The sequence below is a fragment of the Mesoplodon mirus genome (genome assembly GCF_964341445.2).
Source record: "Mesoplodon mirus genome assembly, chromosome: 14".
Taxonomy (NCBI): Eukaryota; Metazoa; Chordata; class Mammalia; order Artiodactyla; family Ziphiidae; genus Mesoplodon; species Mesoplodon mirus.
This window is the reverse complement of record NC_138990.1, coordinates 46,079,656-46,098,428: the sequence shown is the minus strand read 5'-3', so window position 1 is coordinate 46,098,428 and position 18,773 is coordinate 46,079,656. Positions and strand designations below refer to the sequence as shown.

Sequence of the window (18,773 nt, the reverse complement as noted above, 5' to 3'; positions counted from 1 at the left end):
TCTCTCTGTTCATTCGGTCAAAGTCAGTAATAATTGTAAAGAATAAATGAGTTTATATTCATTCTCGGCCATTATATCCAGAGGAGGATTCTGGAAATAAAACTGGGGTTGGAACTCTCTTGTCAAAATAATTATAATTTGGGGGACTTCCCTGGTGGCGCAGTGGTTAAGAATCCGCCTGCCAATGCAGGGGACACGGGTTCGAGCCCTGGTCCGGGAAGATCCCACGTGCCATGGAGCAACTAAGCTCGTGCGCCACAACTACTGAAGCCCGCGTGCCTAGAGCCCATGTTCCGCAACAAGAGAAGCCACCACAGTGAGAAACCAGTGCACGAAAAGGAAGAGTAGCCCCCGCTGGCCGCAACTAGAGAAAGCCTGCGCACAGGAACAAAGACCCAAAACGCAGCCAAAAATAAATAAAAATTTAAAAGAACATTACTATTAACAAAAAAAAAGAATTATAATTTGGGCTCTGGGGCCTACTTGTTTCCTGTGAAAATAGGGACTGTCCTCTACTTTTTCCTAAGTTCCACGGGGAGGTTGGTGCCAGTGAAAGAAACACCTGTTGACGTTTGCAAGCACTCTGTGGGAAAGACTTCAGAACCCAGAATCTGTCTGGACAGCATATGCTACACTGTCTGGAAGGTAAACAGTCTTCTCCACGTATGATCCTCCGAGAGGTGGCTTATGAATAACTCTCCTTTTCTGCATCTTGATCTCTCTGGTATGTTACAAGAAATTAGACCAATAATTCTGAAAGGGACCCCAATCCAAACAAAGATCAAGGAGTCAGTCAGTATCTTTTAAACCTAACCAAGCTCCAACCCCGGGTTTCACAAGACTACACCTGTCAGGTGAGCCAAGCTCTGGTCTGCCCTAAACCATAAAAGCATCCTGATCTAAGCAGCAGTCTTAAACTCACCATTTTCCAGTTCAAAAGTAGGGTGTTTTACCTCTCTTTGATCACTGCTTCCAAAGCACATATCTCTCAGACTCTGGATACATCATCATTTCTGGGGATAGGAGTGTCACAGGGTACATAGCAGCATGGGATGGAGATAGGGAGCTAGAAGTTAAGAAGGAATACAAAGGGTGTTTAAATGCACCATCTCTGGGTTGAATCCCAGTTCCGTCCTTAACGCACTATGTTAGCTAAGGCAAGTGACCCCTCTAATCCTGAGTCTCATGTTATGTAAAATGGGACTAATAATGCTATCCCCTTCAAAAGGTGGCTTTGAGATTAAAGGAGACAATGCATGTACAACACTTTGCACGGTACCTGGCAGATACACACTGAGTATTCCCTGTTACCCATCGTTATCAGCCTTGTGATCCTGTGCAAGTTACATAACCTATTTAGGATCAATTCCGTCAACTGTAAAAGGCCTATAATAGCAACTGCTCTGCTTTCCTCCAGGGTTGTGTGGATTATAAGAAGGCACTCTGGGCTTCCCTGGTGGCGCAGTGGTTGAGAATCCGCCTGCCGATGCAGGGGACACGGGTTCGTGCCCCGGTCCGGAAAGATCCCACATGCCGCGGAGCGGCTGGGCTCGTGAGCCATAGCCGCTGAACCTGCGCGTCCGGAGCCTGTGCTCCGCAACGGGAGAGGCCACAACAGTACCACAGTGAGAGGCCTGCGTACCGCAAAAAAAAAAAAAAAAAAAGAAGGCACTCAGCCACGCTTACGTACATCGAACAGCTAGAGAGACTACGATTACGTAGGACCCCGGAGATTGCGAAAGGCTTGTGGGCGTGGCTGGAGTTTGGGTTTGCATGCCACGATGGGATTGGTCGAGGAGAGAATTCATCAAGCCCTCTGGGGGTGGTGGGTCCCTCCCTAGACCTCACTGCGGCTGCGCGCGTTCTGTTTTGCTTCGCTGCGAACCTACGCGGTGACCTTGCGACGCGTGTCGCGCTCAGGTCGCTTCTGCGTCAGCGGCTGCCGCTGCGGCTGCGTGGCGTGTTGTCCAGGTAACCACGGGAGTTGTCCGCTGTCTGTTGGCATCTGAGAGACAGGTGTTCGTCATGCAGTTGAAGCACCTGAGGACCCTGCTGAGCCCTCAGGTGAGGAGTCGCGTGCTTCTTCCCTCCCTCGCCCGCCTTAATGTTGCAAGAAAAGTGGGGGACTGAAGTTTAAAAGCGTTGAGCGCCTACTGTGTGCAGAAGACCGAAGGCTATAGTTGTGATTCGGACTCTGCTACGTCCAAAGAGTGTTGAGTAGGTGAGATGGAGTGCTGAGCACCGTAGCTTTCATTTTGTTCCATTTAACGAATCGGTTGTGTACCAGGTCCCATGGTGGGGCTCCAGGGGATCCAGAACTTGCTCAGTTGTTGCCCCTGCCTTCAAGAGGCTCGTACTAGAGGCAGAGGCGCACGTGTAAACAACGAACATTAATCTACACCTCTCAAATAAGCGCTTTAGGTGTAAGCCCTACCTAAAGGAGTGCAGACGACCACACCGTTCGTTCTGATGGTGAAGATCTCAGATTCAGAAGAGGCTGGACACTGGGGGAGGAGCCCTAGAACATGGTGAAGAAAGGCTGGGTTTCGGAGTCAGGAGGCCAGAATTCAAGTCCTAGCGCCCCACTACTTTAAATAAATGACCTGATGCCCCTGACTTTAGCCTTTATCACACAGGCTCTCTGAGCACTCACCCAAACTTCTACATTTGGAAAACGGGAGTAATAATAATCGCAGCCTTAGAGGGTTAGGGGGAAGAATTAAAGGAAGTAGTACACACAAGAGAACGTTGTAAACTGAAAAGCAGCGTGAAAACTGATAGACAAGAGAGAAGGACATTCAAAATGCAAAGGACAAAATAATAGAAAGCTAATAAGGATATCTGTCATAACTGAATGTTTAAGGTGTACCAGGGCAGCATAAGTAAAGAAGCTAGTGTTGTGGATTATGGAGTCAGACACACATGGATTTAAATCTTGGTTCTGCCACTTAAACTGTGTTTGTAAACTTGAGCAAATTACTTAACCTTTCTGTGCCTCAGTTCCCCCATCTGTAAAAGATGCATAATAATGGCTTCTACCTCAGTTATGAGATTAAATGAGATAATGCGTATCAAGCACTTAGCAAAGTGCCTAGTCCATACTTGTTAAAGGTTAGCAATTATTCTGTTCTCTACCTCATGTAATCCTCACTTCAGTCCTGTGAGGTACATACTGTAGAGAAAGGAGAATTGATTGATTATGAGAATCAGGAAGGCTTCACAGAGAATGTGGCTTTAAGAGAAGGAAATTAGAACAAAAGAGAGGTGTGCTCATTGCTCAGTAAACTGTTCTCTGAATCTGTATTTCTAAAATTCCTTTACCCTAATGGAATAATTGGAAATGAAATCTTCCTTCAATCTTTCAAAATAAGATGATGTCACGATGCAGGTAAGGGCTGAATGCCCAGGATTGGGCAAAATGATTAAGGAAGATGATTGGCAACAATTGATAAGCCCTCTACCCTCCTAACCTAATTTAGTCAAGAGTTGGAGGGAGTTAAAGGTGGTGGTGTGGCTATTTTCTGACTCCGGTTTGAGGATTTTGATGAAAAATGCCTTTTTTACCTCTGACTTTGGAAGTGGGTAGGTTAGGAGTAAAAAGTAACAATGTTTTAAGCCAGGGCTCTAGAGCCCAAGTAGTTAAACAATTGGAGCAGAAATTAAATTTTTTATTTCAAGGAGGGAAATCCTTAGTGCAGAACCACACACCACCAGGGCTGGTGGTGGAAGGGACAGGCATGGCAAGAATAATTCACTGGGAGTTGATCGCTTCTAACTTGGGCTTCTGTGAAGTGGATTGTTAAGGAAAAAAAGAGACAAAAACCAAAGTGGCATTGTTTATCCTAAGTCACAACTCTGATTATTTTACTTCCCATTCCAGAACTTTCACTGTCTCTCCCTTTCCTACCAAATAAGCCCAAACTCAGCCTAGCTTCAAAGACCCTTGTTGAACTGGCCTCTGTCTGTTCTTCCTGCCTTACCTCCTCTATTCTGCTATTTACAATATAGTTTCAGCTAAATTAAATTACTGTTTATTGACCAGAACTTGCCATTGCTCATGCTATTCCTTCTACCTCAGGTAATTTCCCTACCTAACTGTATCCACTCTTCATAGCTTAATGTTGATCATTTAAGTGGAAAATTATCTCAGACTTTTCCAAACTATTACAGTGCTTTATATGTGCCTCTCTTATGGGAGGCACATTTTTTTGTACCATCTTATTAGATCCTTGGGCAGGGACCATGTTTTGCTCTTTGTCTCTCTCTTAGCCCTTGGCCAAGTGTCTTTTTTATTAAGGTACTCAAAAAACATTAATTGAATGAATGGCTAAAGACCAAAACTTTGCATTTATTTCAGTAGCAGATCTGGGGAATGAGGGAATAAGGAGGCCACTGCAGGGACACATTGGTACAGTTGATTTACCGTGTCACCTCTTAGTGCATTTGCATTATGGGTTTCTAGAAGCACTTTGTTCTCACCATCCAGGGCTCTATGGCCTTGGAGACCTGGATGGATTATGGGCATCTCTTTGTTTTAAGGACTGTGCTAGAAGGAAAATTGACCAGAGTCACACTAGAAGTAATGGAACTAGAAATGCTTTTGGCATTCTAGACCAGCACCTGGGTTTATTTTTGCCCCTTTGCTTCTGCAGGATGGAGCTGCAAAGGTCACCTGCATGGCATGGTCCCAGAACAATGCCAAATTTGCTGTCTGCGCAGTGGACCGAGTGGTGTTGCTGTATGATGAACATGGGGAGCGAAGAGATAAATTCTCCACCAAACCAGCCGACATGAAGGTGAAGGGAATATTCATGTGTACCTTAATCTATTGATGGGACCCTATAAATCTAGAAAACTTCCTATCCTGCTTCCTAGTCGCAGGCATAGGAAATGGCCCGCTCTTCCTTTTCTCAGTATAAAGCCCTCAAACCCACTACAGTCACACAGGCACCTTTTCTTCTTTTTTTTTCTTTTTTTAGATTAGAGCATAGTATTCTTTTTTTATATATAAATTTATTTATTTATTATTTATTTATTTGTGGCTGCGTTGGGTCTTCGTTGCTCCGTGAGGGCTTTCTTTAGTTGTGGCAAGCGGGGGATACTCTTCATTGCAGTGTGTCGGCTTCTCATTGTGGTGGCTTCTCTTGTTGTGGCTCACGGGCTCTAGGCGCACAGGTTTAAGTAGTTCTGGCTCCCGGGCTTAGTTTCTCTGTGGCATATGGGATCTTCCCGGACCAGGGCTCGAACCCATGTCCCCTGCATTGGCAGGCGGATTCTTAACCACTGTGCCACCAGGGAAGTCCACCTTTTCTTCCCTTTTAAGGATACTCATTACTTCTTTTTCTTTTCTTTTTTCTTTTTGACTCTTAGTATGGCAGGAAGAGCTATATGGTGAAGGGCATGGCTTTTTCTCCTGATTCCACCAAGATTGCCATAGGACAGACTGACAACATCATCTATGTCTACAAGATTGGAGAAGATTGGTGAGGATAGAGACTGGGAGATGGGGTGTCCCAGAGAAGGAGGGAAAGGCAGGAAGAAATGCCTCACCGGGAAGGGGGAATAGAGAGGATGAGGAGCCAGCTGGGGCTTGGAAGGCAGAGGCCTTCTGGAGTCTGTTGTTGTAGCTTCCCTACCTTTGCGTGCACCACGTGTTCTATGATCCCATCCCTGGAAGAGTCAGTCTTAGATCAACAAGGAGGTCCTGTGAGATCCTGGGGAGCCCAGAGTGATGTTTTGTCTTTGTTATTCTTCCAAAGCTACTCAGGCTCCTTTGAGGGCTTCTGTGGAGTGGTAGGAAACACTAGTGGGCCAGGGAAGGTATCTACAATTCCTCCCCTCCCCCAGCATCATTTGTGGCCATTTATTCATGGAAGTGGTTTGTAATATGCTTCCCTCCTTTTATTTGACAGGGGTGACAAGAAAGTCATCTGTAACAAGTTCATCCAGACGGTAAAGTTCAAACCAGTCCCTGGGAGATTAGGATGAACAAGCATGTATCAGTATATCCGCTTATAAATACAACCAGAAGTTACATTTGTTAACATCTGGCTCTGACTTTTCCTACTGCACGAACGGTACTGCCTGGCTGCTCATCCCCCCGTGCTTTCCTCCTTAGAGCCCAGTTGTGTCCCCTCGTCTCCTTCCCTACAGGTGGTTGGAGTGGTGGCATGTGGTGGGCTGTTCAGGCTCAGGTTGTTATCAAAGTGCTAACATACATAGACAGGTTTATCCTTTTCATTCTTTCTTTCTTACAGAGTGCTGTTACTTGTCTGCAGTGGCCAGCAGAACACATCATTGTCTTTGGACTGGCTGAAGGGAAGGTAAAGGAGGGAAGAGAAACACGGGAGAGACTGTGCATGGGGATAATGGTTCTGGAAAGAGGTATATGGTTAATCTTCTCCCTTAGGGTCAAGTTGTGTACTGGGGAGACTACCCAGGGAACAGTTTTTGTTTTTTTCTTTTTCTTTCCTTAGGACCTGGGTGAAATTGAAAGTAGCCTAACCAGACTTTTGTCTGTTCTCCCATTTTCAGGTTCGTTTAGCAAACACCAAAACTAATAAATCATCTACCATCTATGGGACAGATTCTTATGTGGTGTCCCTGACAACGAAGTGAGTAAGGAAGAGCGGTATCCCAAAAGCTTGGAAATGGTAGGAAAAGCTATAGGGGACTCTGGACTGGGGGACCATAGTATGAAAGATGGAGAGGGCTGGTAGCAGGAACCGCAGGTAGGGTAGTGTTTGAAAGACAAAGGGGACTTTCTTGGTGAGACAGGATGCTCTAACGTCTTCCTGTGTTTCTTTCCTTTCCTCCTTTTCCCCTTTTTTAGTTGCTCTGGGAAAGGAATTCTCTCTGGTCATGCAGATGGCACCATTGTTAGGTATTTCTTTGATGATGAAGGCTCTGGAGAATCACAGGTATGAATAAAGGATGCTCTGGAATAGGGGAGAAGGAAATCCCAAGAACTCTCCGAGAGGAGGTTGGACATCTAAGGAATTTAGATCATGGTGCTGGGAGAGGAGGCTAGAGGAATGAGACCTCAGGCAGAGAGACACTTGGATGCGGCCACAGAGAGGATTTGTTTTTCGGAGGCCAGAGCTTAATATTTATGGGAAAGGATGAATCAGGTGGAAGGGACCTTGAGGCAAAGAGAAATAAAGACTCCGAGAGTAATGAAAAGTGAAAATTATTCTCATTTGTGGAAAATATATATTTATGTGTATAAATTCATAGAAAAAAAGGGTTGTTTACTCTTGAGAGGGAAAATATGGGGGATTAAAGGAAGGTTCATGTTTTAATCTATGTCATTCTCTATTGTTTGAATCATTTACGTTAAGAATTACTTGTGTAATCATTAAATGTATCCCTCCTGAAATAAAGGGGCCATATGCTCCCTGTGGGCCTATACGGTATTGGTTAATGTGTAGGACAGATTCCTTTGGGGGGCCTTATTAGGTGAATATTAAAGATCTGCAGACACACGTATTTTGAGGTTCCCTCTTGAACACAAGATCAGTAAGTGTGTATATACGTCATAAAAGATGTGTGTGTGAGTGTAAGACAGAAAGATAATTTGTGAAGTCTTCAGATTAAGATGTGTTAGGGTGGGAAAATGTTGGGAGAAAGATTTCTGCAGTGTAGGATTGTCAGGGTGAGTGTGTCAGATGCTAGGAATGAGAAGTTTCTGAGGTGGAGTCCTCAGAGTCAGAGTGATTGGAACCCTCTACTTCTGTCTTAGGGGAAGTTGGTGAACCACCCATGCCCACCCTATGCCTTGGCTTGGGCAACCAACAGCATTGTGGCTGCAGGCTGTGATCGGAGGATTGTGGCCTATGGAAAGGAAGGCCACGTGCTACAGACTTTTGACTATAGCCGTGACCCTCAGGAACGGGAGTTCACCACAGCTGCAGCAAGTCCTGGGGGTCAGTCTGTTGTGCTGGGAAGTTATGACAGGTGGGTCTCCTTTCCAGTTGCAGCTTCGCCTGCTTTCCCTGTGTACACTTTTCTTTAGTCCAGTTTTGCTTCTCAACAAGAGTGGGAGACTGGATCAGAATCAAGTGATTCTTAAGTTTTAATTCATGCACTTTCCTCTTCCTGTTCCCACTGTCCGTTGGCATGTCGGCAGTTCCAAGACGCACCACGCTCTTGTTGTGTCTCTGCCTCTCCCCGGGATTCCACAGCAGAATTCATCTCCACTTTCTTTGTGCTCCCTTTGCCCCTTTTCAGACCACTGGCTTAGTGTTTATCACATTACATTATAGTTTGGTGTCTGTATCTAACTGGTTAAATTGAAGAGCCCTTGAGAAGAGGGCCTGTTATTCTCTTTTTTTTTTTAAGTCTCCAGGGCCTAAATTAGCATCTAGTATATAATACATGCTCAAATGTTTGGTAAATGAATGAATGAATGAATGATGGAATGGTGAATAAATAGCTAGAGTCTGGGTCCCATCTCTTCCTTGGAGCGCTTTTAACCCCAGCTTTGTCAGTCCGGTCTCTCTGTCCCCTTCAGTCTCATGTGTGTCTGTCTCTTCCTTTCTTTCTTCTCTGACTCCTACCATTTCTCTTTTCTTTTTCCATATTTCTCTATTGCTAACAGCTCATTTTTCTCACCAGCCACCATCTCTTTTTATTTTCTCCACTCCTATCTCTCTTGCTCCATTTTACTTTTGACTTGATTTTCCCAATTTACTTCCTTTGAACACTTTTGTCCTCTCCTACTAGACCTCCCAACTTGTCTGTTCTCTTTTATTTCCTCTGTTCTCTGATGTAGCAAGACTAATTTCCTTCCATTACAGGCCCATTTTCAGTTTTTCTCAGCCTCCAACTCTTCTAAAAGCCACATACTTAATTTCAGACTTCGGGTACTCAACTGGAGCCCTCGAAGAAGCATCTGGGAAGAGGCAAAGCCCAAGGAGATTGCCAACTTATACACCATCACTGCCTTGGCCTGGAAGCGGGATGGCTCACGACTCTGTGTGGTGTGTGACTAGTAACCCCTTTCTGCTTTGGTGACTTTCTTCAAATTAAGAAAAATCCCACCTTATCCTAAAGCACTCTCTCCTGACACTAGAGAATCTCCTCTTCCCTTTTGACCACAACCTAAAACTCTGACGTTACAGGCAGGAAAGAGGAATGCATACCTTATTAGAGGCCAAATGGGACAAGAGCTTTATAGGCAGGGATGATTTCTCCCTTATATCCCATCATTATGTGATGCTCTTGAGTCCTGCAATTGCCACCTCTTTCCTGCTGGTGCTTCCAAAAACTACCAGCCCTTTTACTGCCAACTCTTCTGTAGATTCTAGAAGCTAGGATTTGAGAGTGTCTCTGAATACCCTCTACGTGCCTCCGTATTGCGTGTGTCACCCTTTATGCTGTCACTTTCCCTTCCAGGGCACACTGTGCGGTGGAGTGGAGCAGTTTGACTGGTGCCTCCGAAGGAGCATTTACAAGAATAAGTTTGAGTTGACGTATGTGGGACCTAGCCAGGTAAGCGGCTGATAGCCTGCCACACGGAGATTTTGCCATGGCTCCCTCATCCTTGTAGTTCTTCCCTGCGGTCTGGCCACAGCACAGAGTCAAATTAACCTCTGACAGAGCTGTTCTGAGGAATAGAATGTGTCAGGGCAACTCTCCGGCAACTTTCCTACTTATTGTAAGAAAAGGATTAACCACCAGGTTTAAGGGGTACAGAGATTGCCAGTTACATCTTCCTGGTTTAAAACTTCACTGCCTATAGGATGGCAACTGGGGAAGTTGATAAATAGGATTATAATTCTGAATTCTTTTGTTGTAAGGCCTCTGAACTCACTGTGTATGATGTTGCAAGCTCATTTCTTAGTTTCTGAGCCCACTTTTCTCTTTTCTCTACCTCCACCCTCCTTTCCTTCATTTATTATTCATTGATTCCTTTAGTCTTCCATTTTATCCAGAAATATTTATCCATTCTTTATATGTCAGCACTGTTAAGCATTGAGAATTCAAAGATAGTTATCTGTAATACATTGTCCCTTATTTGAGAAGGTCGTTTTAGCAAAGGAGACAGACATATCAGAAAATAATACAGCACACTGTGGTAAAGTTATCATAAAAGGTTGTACAAAGAGCTACAGGAACATAGGGAGAGTGAGTGATTGGTTTAACCCAGCGGAACTTTCAGAATCGTATGTATTATAAACATCAAAAGAGATAATATATTAAAGCATTTCATAAATAGTAAAGCATTATGTAAATGTGAGGTGTCCCTTTTACCAAGAATATCCTAGGCCAGGCAAGGAAAAAAGATGTTACTTTGTTTAGTTAGCCCTGTGAAGGTGGGTGAGAGGCACAGCATGTTCACCCCTCTTTCGGATTGGGGGAAGCCTGGGGAGCTCAGACTCATCTCCTACCAAGGTGATTGTGAAGAACCTCTCATCGGGGACCCGAGTGGTACTCAAGTCACACTATGGCTATGAGGTGGAAGAGGTGAAAATCCTGGGAAAAGAACGCTACCTGGTGGCCCACACGTCAGACACACTGTTGCTGGGGGACCTGAACACTAATCGCCTTAGTGAGGTAGGAACCAAAAATGGAGAGGTGGGGAATGGGGCATCCTGAGGTGCTACTCAGGCAAGCCAGGGTCCCTGGGGGAAGATCTCCATGGGAAGCTCTAACATTCTGGTGTTGGGGACCTGGCTTCAGGGAATGAGACCCGGGAGGCTTAGAATCCCGGAATATGAATCACCGTTGTTGGACTGTTTTTACACCATCTCCCAGAAGCATAGGGACTAGGGCAAAATCTGGCATAGCATCTCTTTTGTGCAATGTCAAAGCCTCCCCCAATTCCATCTCTCTGCATCCCACCCTGTTGTTCTTTCAGCATTGTCTTGGATAGTTATCCACATTGTGCCTTATGTCTTTTCCCCCCTTAACAGGTAGCTTGGCAGGGATCTGGTGGCAATGAGAAGTATTTCTTTGAAAATGAAAATGTGAGTAGAGCTTGAATCACCATCACTGTCCTGATAAGCCTCCTTCTAGCTTCTGTGTAGCAGGATGGCAAGTGGCAAGGGGTTGAGAAAACAGCAGATAAAGTGGGAGGGTGAAATAGGCAGAGGAACAGAATAAACAGAAAGGTGGGTGTCACTTTGAACTCATGGTACACCTCCCTCGACTGTTTTTCTCTTTCTTCATGTAATCTTTCCACTGTATAACAATTCCATTCACCCCCAGGTATGCATGATCTTCAATGCTGGAGAGCTAACCCTGGTGGAATATGGGAGTAATGATACCCTGGGTTCTGTACGTACTGAATTCATGAACCCCCATCTCATCAGGTAACCCCACAAGGTTCTCTAAATTTTTGAAACCCAAAAGAATTCCTTTTGACTTCCATCTCCTATATCCTCAGGTTAATCTAAAATCTTCATCCCATATGGTATTTCAGAGCTCCTATTAAACATCCCAGCTACCTAAGCCCATTTTGCCTCACCTGACCCTTCATGTTTCAGTGTCCGTATTAATGAGAGGTGCCAGCGAGGAACGGAGGATAATAAGAAATTGGCTTATCTTGTTGATATTAAGACTATTGCTGTAGGTGAGTAAGACTCTCTCATAATTGTAATAACAAAATGTTTATAAAGCACTTCCATGTCACAGGATTGTGTGCAGTGGAGAATCCAGGAATCTGAGAGGCATCGGGTAAATGTGTGACCTCATTCTTACAGTGGATATGTGAAACGTTTAAATCCATATGTGTATGTCTATATCTAGAAGTCTAGATACAGAAGCATTGGTATGTATAGGCCTGCCCATATAATCATTCACGTTCTCTAGGCGTATATCTCAGGGCTGGAAAATTGTGAATTGTAGGAAAGAACCATTAGCAAATTTAAGAATTTTCCTGTTTAGATTTCATAGGATCACAGATTCTTAGAACTGGAAGGGGCCTTCCTTTCTGTATAGTTTGTCGTTAATAAGTAGTGATGACAAACTTTATGTGCGTTTCACAAATGTTCACATTTATAAATCGTACTGTATATATTAATAGTTAATTTTTTATTGTGGAATGTTTTAAGCATAGGAAAAAAGTATAACGAATAGCATGGTATTCTCTTAAAAAGTTCAGAGAATAACGTATCCAGGTAGTGTAGGTAGTAAGAACAGGGCTCTGGAGTCAAACCTCCCCACGTCTCTACTTACTACCTGTGTAATCTTAGGTAAATTACTTCACCTTTCTGTATCTCAATTTCCTCATCTACAAAATGGGGATAAAAATAGGACCTACTTCATATGCAAAGCACTTAGACTAGTGCCTAGTATATAATAAGAGCTTAATAAATGTTAGCTATTCATAATAATAATATTATTATTACTTGTGTACCCACACACAGTTCTGTCAAATCCTTACATTTCATTATTTTTACCTTGGATCTTTTCTCTCTTCTCTATTGATGGACATTTGTTGGTTTTTCACTGATACAGTATTTCAGTTCTCTAAGGTTTCGATTTCACTAAATATTTCCAAATTGCTCTCTGAAGAGGTTGTACCGATTTACATTCCCGCCAGCAGTTACAGTTCCACTTCCTCTCCAGTGCTTGCAATTGCCTGACTTCATTATTTGGCTCAATCTGATGTATATGGAAATACATTTCATTGTTTTAAGTTTTTTGTTCATTTGTTTATTGGCCATTTGGATTTCTTCTGTGAATTGCCAGTTCGTATCCATTGCCTATTTTTTAAATTAGGTTGTCTTTTCTTTATCTGCGTGAAGGAGTTCTGTGTGTGTGTGTATAGGCTTTCATGGTTATTTGCATTGCAGCTCTTGTCTCAGCCTGTGGCTTGTCTTTTCTCTCCTTTTCAGCCTTTCTTAGTATTTAGACATTTTTAAGTTTAATGTAGTCCATTTTATCACTTTTTTTTTTACTGAAGTATAGTTCAATTTACAGTGTTGTATATCACTTTTTAATAAATAGTTTGTGGTTTTTGAGGTCTTATTTAAGAGATCCCTCCCTACTCCCTCCTGTATTTTGGCATTTAAAATTTTGCTTTTTACCTGGAATTTATTTTTGTGCATAATGTGGGTAGGAATCTAATTTTATTTTTTTTCCATATGTTTAACCACTGTTCGAAAGTCCATTCTTCACTCACTAGTATGTAATGTCATCTCTCATAAATCAGGTTTCCATATACATATGGGTCTGTTCTTAAGACATTTTTACATTTCATGAACTTTCTATTTCACATGAAGTTGCTGAGCTCAGAAATGTAAGTATCTATAATGGAAATAATAATACAGTCCAGTGGCCTAAGTTCTAAGTTCCAGTGGCCTAAGTTCTCTCAGCAGTAATGAGCTGTGAGATTTTGGACAAGTCACCTCACTCTGTATGTCTTATCTTCAATGTACATTGACAGAGTTCTTCTCTTAACCGTTTTGGGTCATCGACCCCTTTGAGTATCTAATTAAAAGCATAGATCCTTTCCCAGAAAAATATCTACATGCATAATTTTGTATGTAATTTCAGGGTGCTCACAGAAATAGGGTCCCCACAGCTCTAGCATTCTATGGTTGTACTTATAATCGGGGCATTAAAACATGGATTTATCATTTTGCTTTTTAATTAAAGGAAAATTCATTTTTAAGTTGGTCTTCCCAGTAGTGGACGTCCACTGGCATTTGGTCTTTAGCTTAAGCATAGGTAACAAAAGCAGGCACATTGCTTGTTGATAATGTATATCAATAAGGCCTGTGAATGGGCTTTGTTCAAGAGACTCCCTGAAAGCACCCTAGCCAGCCCTGAGTGGTCTGTTCTAAACATGATTGTTTCTTATACTGCCTATGAAATTCAGACCAAACTAATATTCATCCTGTGCAATGACCAGCCTAACTTTAGTTAGAGGTTCCTCCTATTTTGTCTGTGTGCCTTCACCACTCTTTGTCCCTAAGTGTTCTTATGTCACTGCCACTCAAATATGCAGGTAATTCCTTGGAGCACATATGATCACCAGGGTCATTTCGTTCATCAGCTTTCTCTCACTGGTGTGTTTGCTCTAATTGTGGTTCATCATGAGAACAGAAGCCAGTTGCTCCATAGTTCTGACCTGCTCTGAGACAACTCCAGGAGTCCCAGAGAGGAATCACATTTCTTGATGAGTCTGGATCTTTTGAGTTAATAACTGCAGAGTTAAAAAAAAAAACCTCTATAATTTTAGAAGAAATACAGCATCTTAGCAAAATTATGTTGTACTGCCCATTTACATTCCTGAGTGACATTCTCTAGACTAATGCAACATTCTTAAAGCCAGACTTTCACAGGCCACCTCATGCCTTGTATGTGATTAACCCTGTTTCCTTTACTCTCTAGTGGACCTGATTGGTGGCTACAACATTGGCACCATCAGCCATGAGAGCCGTGTGGATTGGCTGGAACTTAATGAGACTGGGCACAAGCTTCTCTTCAGGGACCGGAAACTTCGTGTGAGGAGGGTTACTAAGGCCTTAGCCATAGCCTGGTCCATAAAGGATGTGGTACTAGCTGCCAGCAGGGACTGTGGGAGGCAGGATAGGACATAATTTCTTGGGGCTATGCCATTAGCATAGCAAAAGGCACAGAAGAATCAACATTCTTTGTATCTGCTATCACCACCCATCCCATTTTACCCTTCAGGAGACTGTGTCATGATGGCACCAAAGTCAAGAGGGGAATTTGGGAGTTGACGTCTCTCTTACTATTCACAAATCTGTGCCCTCATGAAACATCCTTACACCTGCATTCCTCTTCCTCGTGCCTAGCTGACCTTAACCCACACCTGCTGCTCCAGTGCTCTTCAGCTGCACTTACCTGACGGCACTGAAGCTGGCTTGAGGACAGTCTCCCCCTAGCCCCTTATTGATTCCGATCTCAATATGGTATCACCAAAGAGTTCAACATCAGGGGCAAAAGGGACCCTCTGGTGATTTTTTGTTTCATTTTCATTGTGATGTGAAAGCCATCACAAATTTCCAGACCATTTCATTTGTCTGGTGCCCTTAGTTTTGTAATCCAGGCTGGTAACTCTGGCCCAGAGTTATTCTAAGAATGAAAGTCTGGGACTTCCCTGGCAGTCCACTGGTTAAGACTCCGCACTTCCACTGCAGGGGGTGCAGGTTCGATCCCTGGTCAAGAACTAAGATCCCACATGCCTTGCAGCGCAGCCAAAAAAAGTCTGACTTTCACCTAACTTCAATTCCTAGGGTGTAGATCTTTGCTCTTTTGATCATCTCTTATTTGGCCAGAGCCAGAATATGCCAACTCAGCATAAACTTGAAGGGTTTATGGTTGAAGATCAGTAAGCTTTGAAATTCAGCATGTACCTGACTGGTGGGTTAGCTCACCACATTTGACCATTAGGAAAATTGTCAAGATGAGAAGACACCCATATCTCCTTTTACTTGTGCTATCTCCTTCTTCCTCCTTCAGTTGCACCTATATGATATTGAACGCTGCTCTAAGACACTGACCCTCAACTTCTGCTCCTACGTGCAGTGGGTCCCAGGAAGTGACGTGCTGGTGGCGCAGAACCGAAACAACTTGTGTGTGTGGTACAACATTGAGGCACCTGAAAGAGTCACCATGTCCTCTATCAGGGTATGTTGACAGCAGGGCACCTCAGCCATAGTGTGGAGCTGATTAAGTAGAACCCTGAGTAGGCTCTGAAGTCTGCTTGGTTTCTCTGCCCACCACCCATAACCTCTTTTATGGAGTTGGCAGGTGACGCTTAGACTCCTTCCCACAGTGGACCAGGCCCCAGAGCCATCCTTGTTCAGATTCCTGGCATTATATTAGACCCTTGGAGTATGGGTCTCTATATTATAGTGGGAATTCACCAAGTCATAACATGGAGTTCCCTTAGGCTGGAAGATCCTCAATAGGAGGAATAGGTCCATATCACCTCCTTGTGTGCTGATTCTCTGTTACAAGCCATTCAGGGTTCCATTTTCTTAAGACTGCTGATCAGACCCTCTCTCCTATCCCATGACAACGTCACACACACAAGTAATATTCCAAAATCTGGGAGGAGCCTATGCAAACAGAGAAAAGAGGCGCCTATGGTAGGCCAGGATGACCGGTGTGGGTGTGGGTGGAGCTCTTGGTACTTCCTTTTTGTTCTTTCTATTTCTCTTTTTTTCTCCTTTTTTGCCTCATTTTAGACTGATTAAGGTTGAGTTTTTGTGGGGGGGGTGGGGGGTTGTCCTTTTCTAAATACTCTTTTTTTTTTTTTTTTTTGTGATACGCAGGCCTCTCTCTGTTGTGGCCTCTCCCGTTGCGGAGCACAGGCTCTGGACGCGCATGCTCAGCGGCCATGGCTCACGGGCCCAGCCGCTCCGTGGCATGTGGGATCTTCCCAGACCGGGGCACGAACCCGTGTCCCCTGCATTGGCAGGCGGACTCCGAACCACTGCGCCACGGGGGAAGTCCCTCTAAATACTCTTTTTTTCACTTTTTTTGGTTTGAAGGTTATACATCCTATTTCTATAGCAGTTACCCTTAAAAGTTCACCATGTATTTAAATTAACAAAGTCTAAAGTTAATCAGCATCTCACCCCCACCCTGCACTGCAAACAATACAAGGACCATAAAAGATTAAATGGGATTACCTCCCCTTTGCCACTGTTGTCTAGTATTTTGGTTCCCTTCTGTCATCCCCAAAGTTAGACATTTATTATTTTATACAGACAGAATTTGTATAGATTTACCATCATAGTGCCAGTTTCTCTGTTCACCTTTTCCTCTTTCGTTGCTGATCTTCCCTCTGGAGTTACTTTTCTTCCTCTTCTTGAAGAATATCATTTAGAAGTTTCTTTTTTTCTTTTTGAATTTTATTTTATTTTTTATACAGCAGGTTCTTATTAGTCATGCATTTTATACATATTAGTGTATACATGTCAATCCCAATCTTGCAATTCATCACACACACACACCCCGCCACTTTCCCCCCTTGGTGTCCATATGTTTGTTCTCTACATCTGTGTCTCGATTTCTGCCCTGAAAACCGGTTCATCTGTGCCAGTTTTCTAGGTTCCACATATATGCGTTAATATACAATATTTGTTTTTCTCTTTCTGACTTACTTCACTCTGTATGACAGTCTCTAGATCCATCCACGTCTCTACAAATGACCCAGTTTCGTTCCTATTTATGGCTGAGTAATAGTCCATTGTATACATATACCACATCTTAATCCATTCGTCTGTTGATGGGCGTTTAGGTTGCTTCCATGACCTGGCTATTGTAAATAGTGATGCAATGAACACTGGGGTGCATGTGTCTTTTTGAATTATGGTTTTCTCTGGGTATATGCCCAGTAGTGGGATTGCTGGGTCATATGGTAATTCTGCTTTTAGTTTTTTAAGGAACCTCCATACTGTTCTCCATACTGGCTGTATCAATTTACATTCCCACCAACAGTGCAAGAGGGTTCGATTTTCTCCACACCCTCTCTAGCATTTGTTGTTTGTAGATTTTCTGATGATGCCCGTTCTAACCAGTGTGAGGTGATACCTTACTGTAGTTTTGATTTGCATTTCTCTAATAATTAGTGATGTTGAGCAGCTTTTCATGTACTTTTTGGCCATCTGTATGTCTTCTTTGGAGAAATGTCTATTTATGTCTTCTGCCCATTTTTTGATTGGGTTGTTTGTTTCTTTAATATTGAGCTGCATGAGCTGTTTATATATTTTGGAGATTAATCATTTGTCCGTTGATTCGTTTGCAGATATTTTCCCCCATTCTGAGGGTTGTCTTTTCGTCTTGTTTGTAGTTTCCTTTGCTGTGCAAAGCTTTTAAGTTTCATTAGGTCCCATTTGTTTATTTTTGTTTTTATTTCCATTACTCTAGGAGATGTATCAAAAAAGATCTTGCTGTGATTTATGTCAAAGAGTGTTCTTCCTGTGTTTTCCTCTAAGAGTTTTATAGTGTCCAGTCTTACATTTAGGTCTCTAATCCATGTTCAGTTTATTTTTGTGTATGGTATTAGGGAGTATTTTAATTTCATTCTTGTACATGTAGCTGTCCAGTTTTCCCAGCACCACTTATTGAAGAGACTGTCTTTTCATTGTATATCCTTGCCTCCTTTGTCATAGATTAGTTGACCATAGGTGCATGGGTTTATCTCTGGGCTTTCTATCCTGTTCCATTGGTCTGTATTTCTATTTTTGTGCCAGTACCATATTGTCTTGATTACTGTAGCTTTGTAGTATAGTCTGAAGTTAGGGAGTCTGATTCCTCCAGCTCCGTTTTTTTCCCTCAAGACTGCTTTGGCTATTCGGGGTCTTTTGTGTCTCCATACAAATTTTAAGATTTTTTTTGTTCCAGTTCTGTAAAAAATGCCACTGGTAATTTGATAGGGATTGCATTGAATCTGTAGATTGCTTTGGGTAGTATAGTCATTTTCACAATATTGATTCTTCAAAGAAAATGATATATCTCTCCATCTGTTTGTGTCATCTTTGATTTCTTTCATCAGTGTCTTACAGTTTTCTGAGTACAGGTTTTTTACCTCCTTAGGTAGGTTTATTCCTAGGTATGATATTCTTTTTGTTGCAATGGTGAATGGGATTGTTTCCTTAATTTCTCTTTCTGATCTTTCGTTGTTAGTGTATAGGAATGCAAGAAATGCATGTGCATTAATTTTGTATCCTGCAACTTTACCAAATTCATTGATTAGCTCTAGTAGTTTTCTGGTGGCATCTTTAGGATTCTCTATGTATTGTATCATGTCATCTGCAAACATTGACAGCTTTACTTCTTCTTTT

General features: G+C 42.9%; 1 protein-coding gene across 2 annotated transcripts in view; it reads left to right on the top strand.

The window, feature by feature from the left end:
* Positions 1–1,886: 1,886 nt before the first annotated feature.
* IFT172 (intraflagellar transport 172) overlaps positions 1,887–18,773 on the top strand; it is a 42,046-nt gene continuing 25,159 nt past the window's right edge. For both annotated transcript variants that reach the window (XM_082642559.1, XM_082642558.1), the window contains exons 1-16: positions 1,887–2,064; positions 4,653–4,796; positions 5,371–5,483; positions 5,913–5,952; positions 6,258–6,323; positions 6,535–6,614; positions 6,833–6,920; positions 7,742–7,956; positions 8,858–8,981; positions 9,397–9,492; positions 10,396–10,557; positions 10,917–10,970; positions 11,212–11,315; positions 11,490–11,575; positions 14,344–14,456; positions 15,439–15,606. In XM_082642559.1, coding sequence (XP_082498685.1) covers positions 2,026–2,064; positions 4,653–4,796; positions 5,371–5,483; positions 5,913–5,952; positions 6,258–6,323; positions 6,535–6,614; positions 6,833–6,920; positions 7,742–7,956; positions 8,858–8,981; positions 9,397–9,492; positions 10,396–10,557; positions 10,917–10,970; positions 11,212–11,315; positions 11,490–11,575; positions 14,344–14,456; positions 15,439–15,606 — 1,692 coding nt within the window. In that variant the 5' untranslated portion in view covers positions 1,887–2,025. The remainder of the gene's footprint in view (positions 2,065–4,652; positions 4,797–5,370; positions 5,484–5,912; positions 5,953–6,257; positions 6,324–6,534; positions 6,615–6,832; positions 6,921–7,741; positions 7,957–8,857; positions 8,982–9,396; positions 9,493–10,395; positions 10,558–10,916; positions 10,971–11,211; positions 11,316–11,489; positions 11,576–14,343; positions 14,457–15,438; positions 15,607–18,773) is intronic.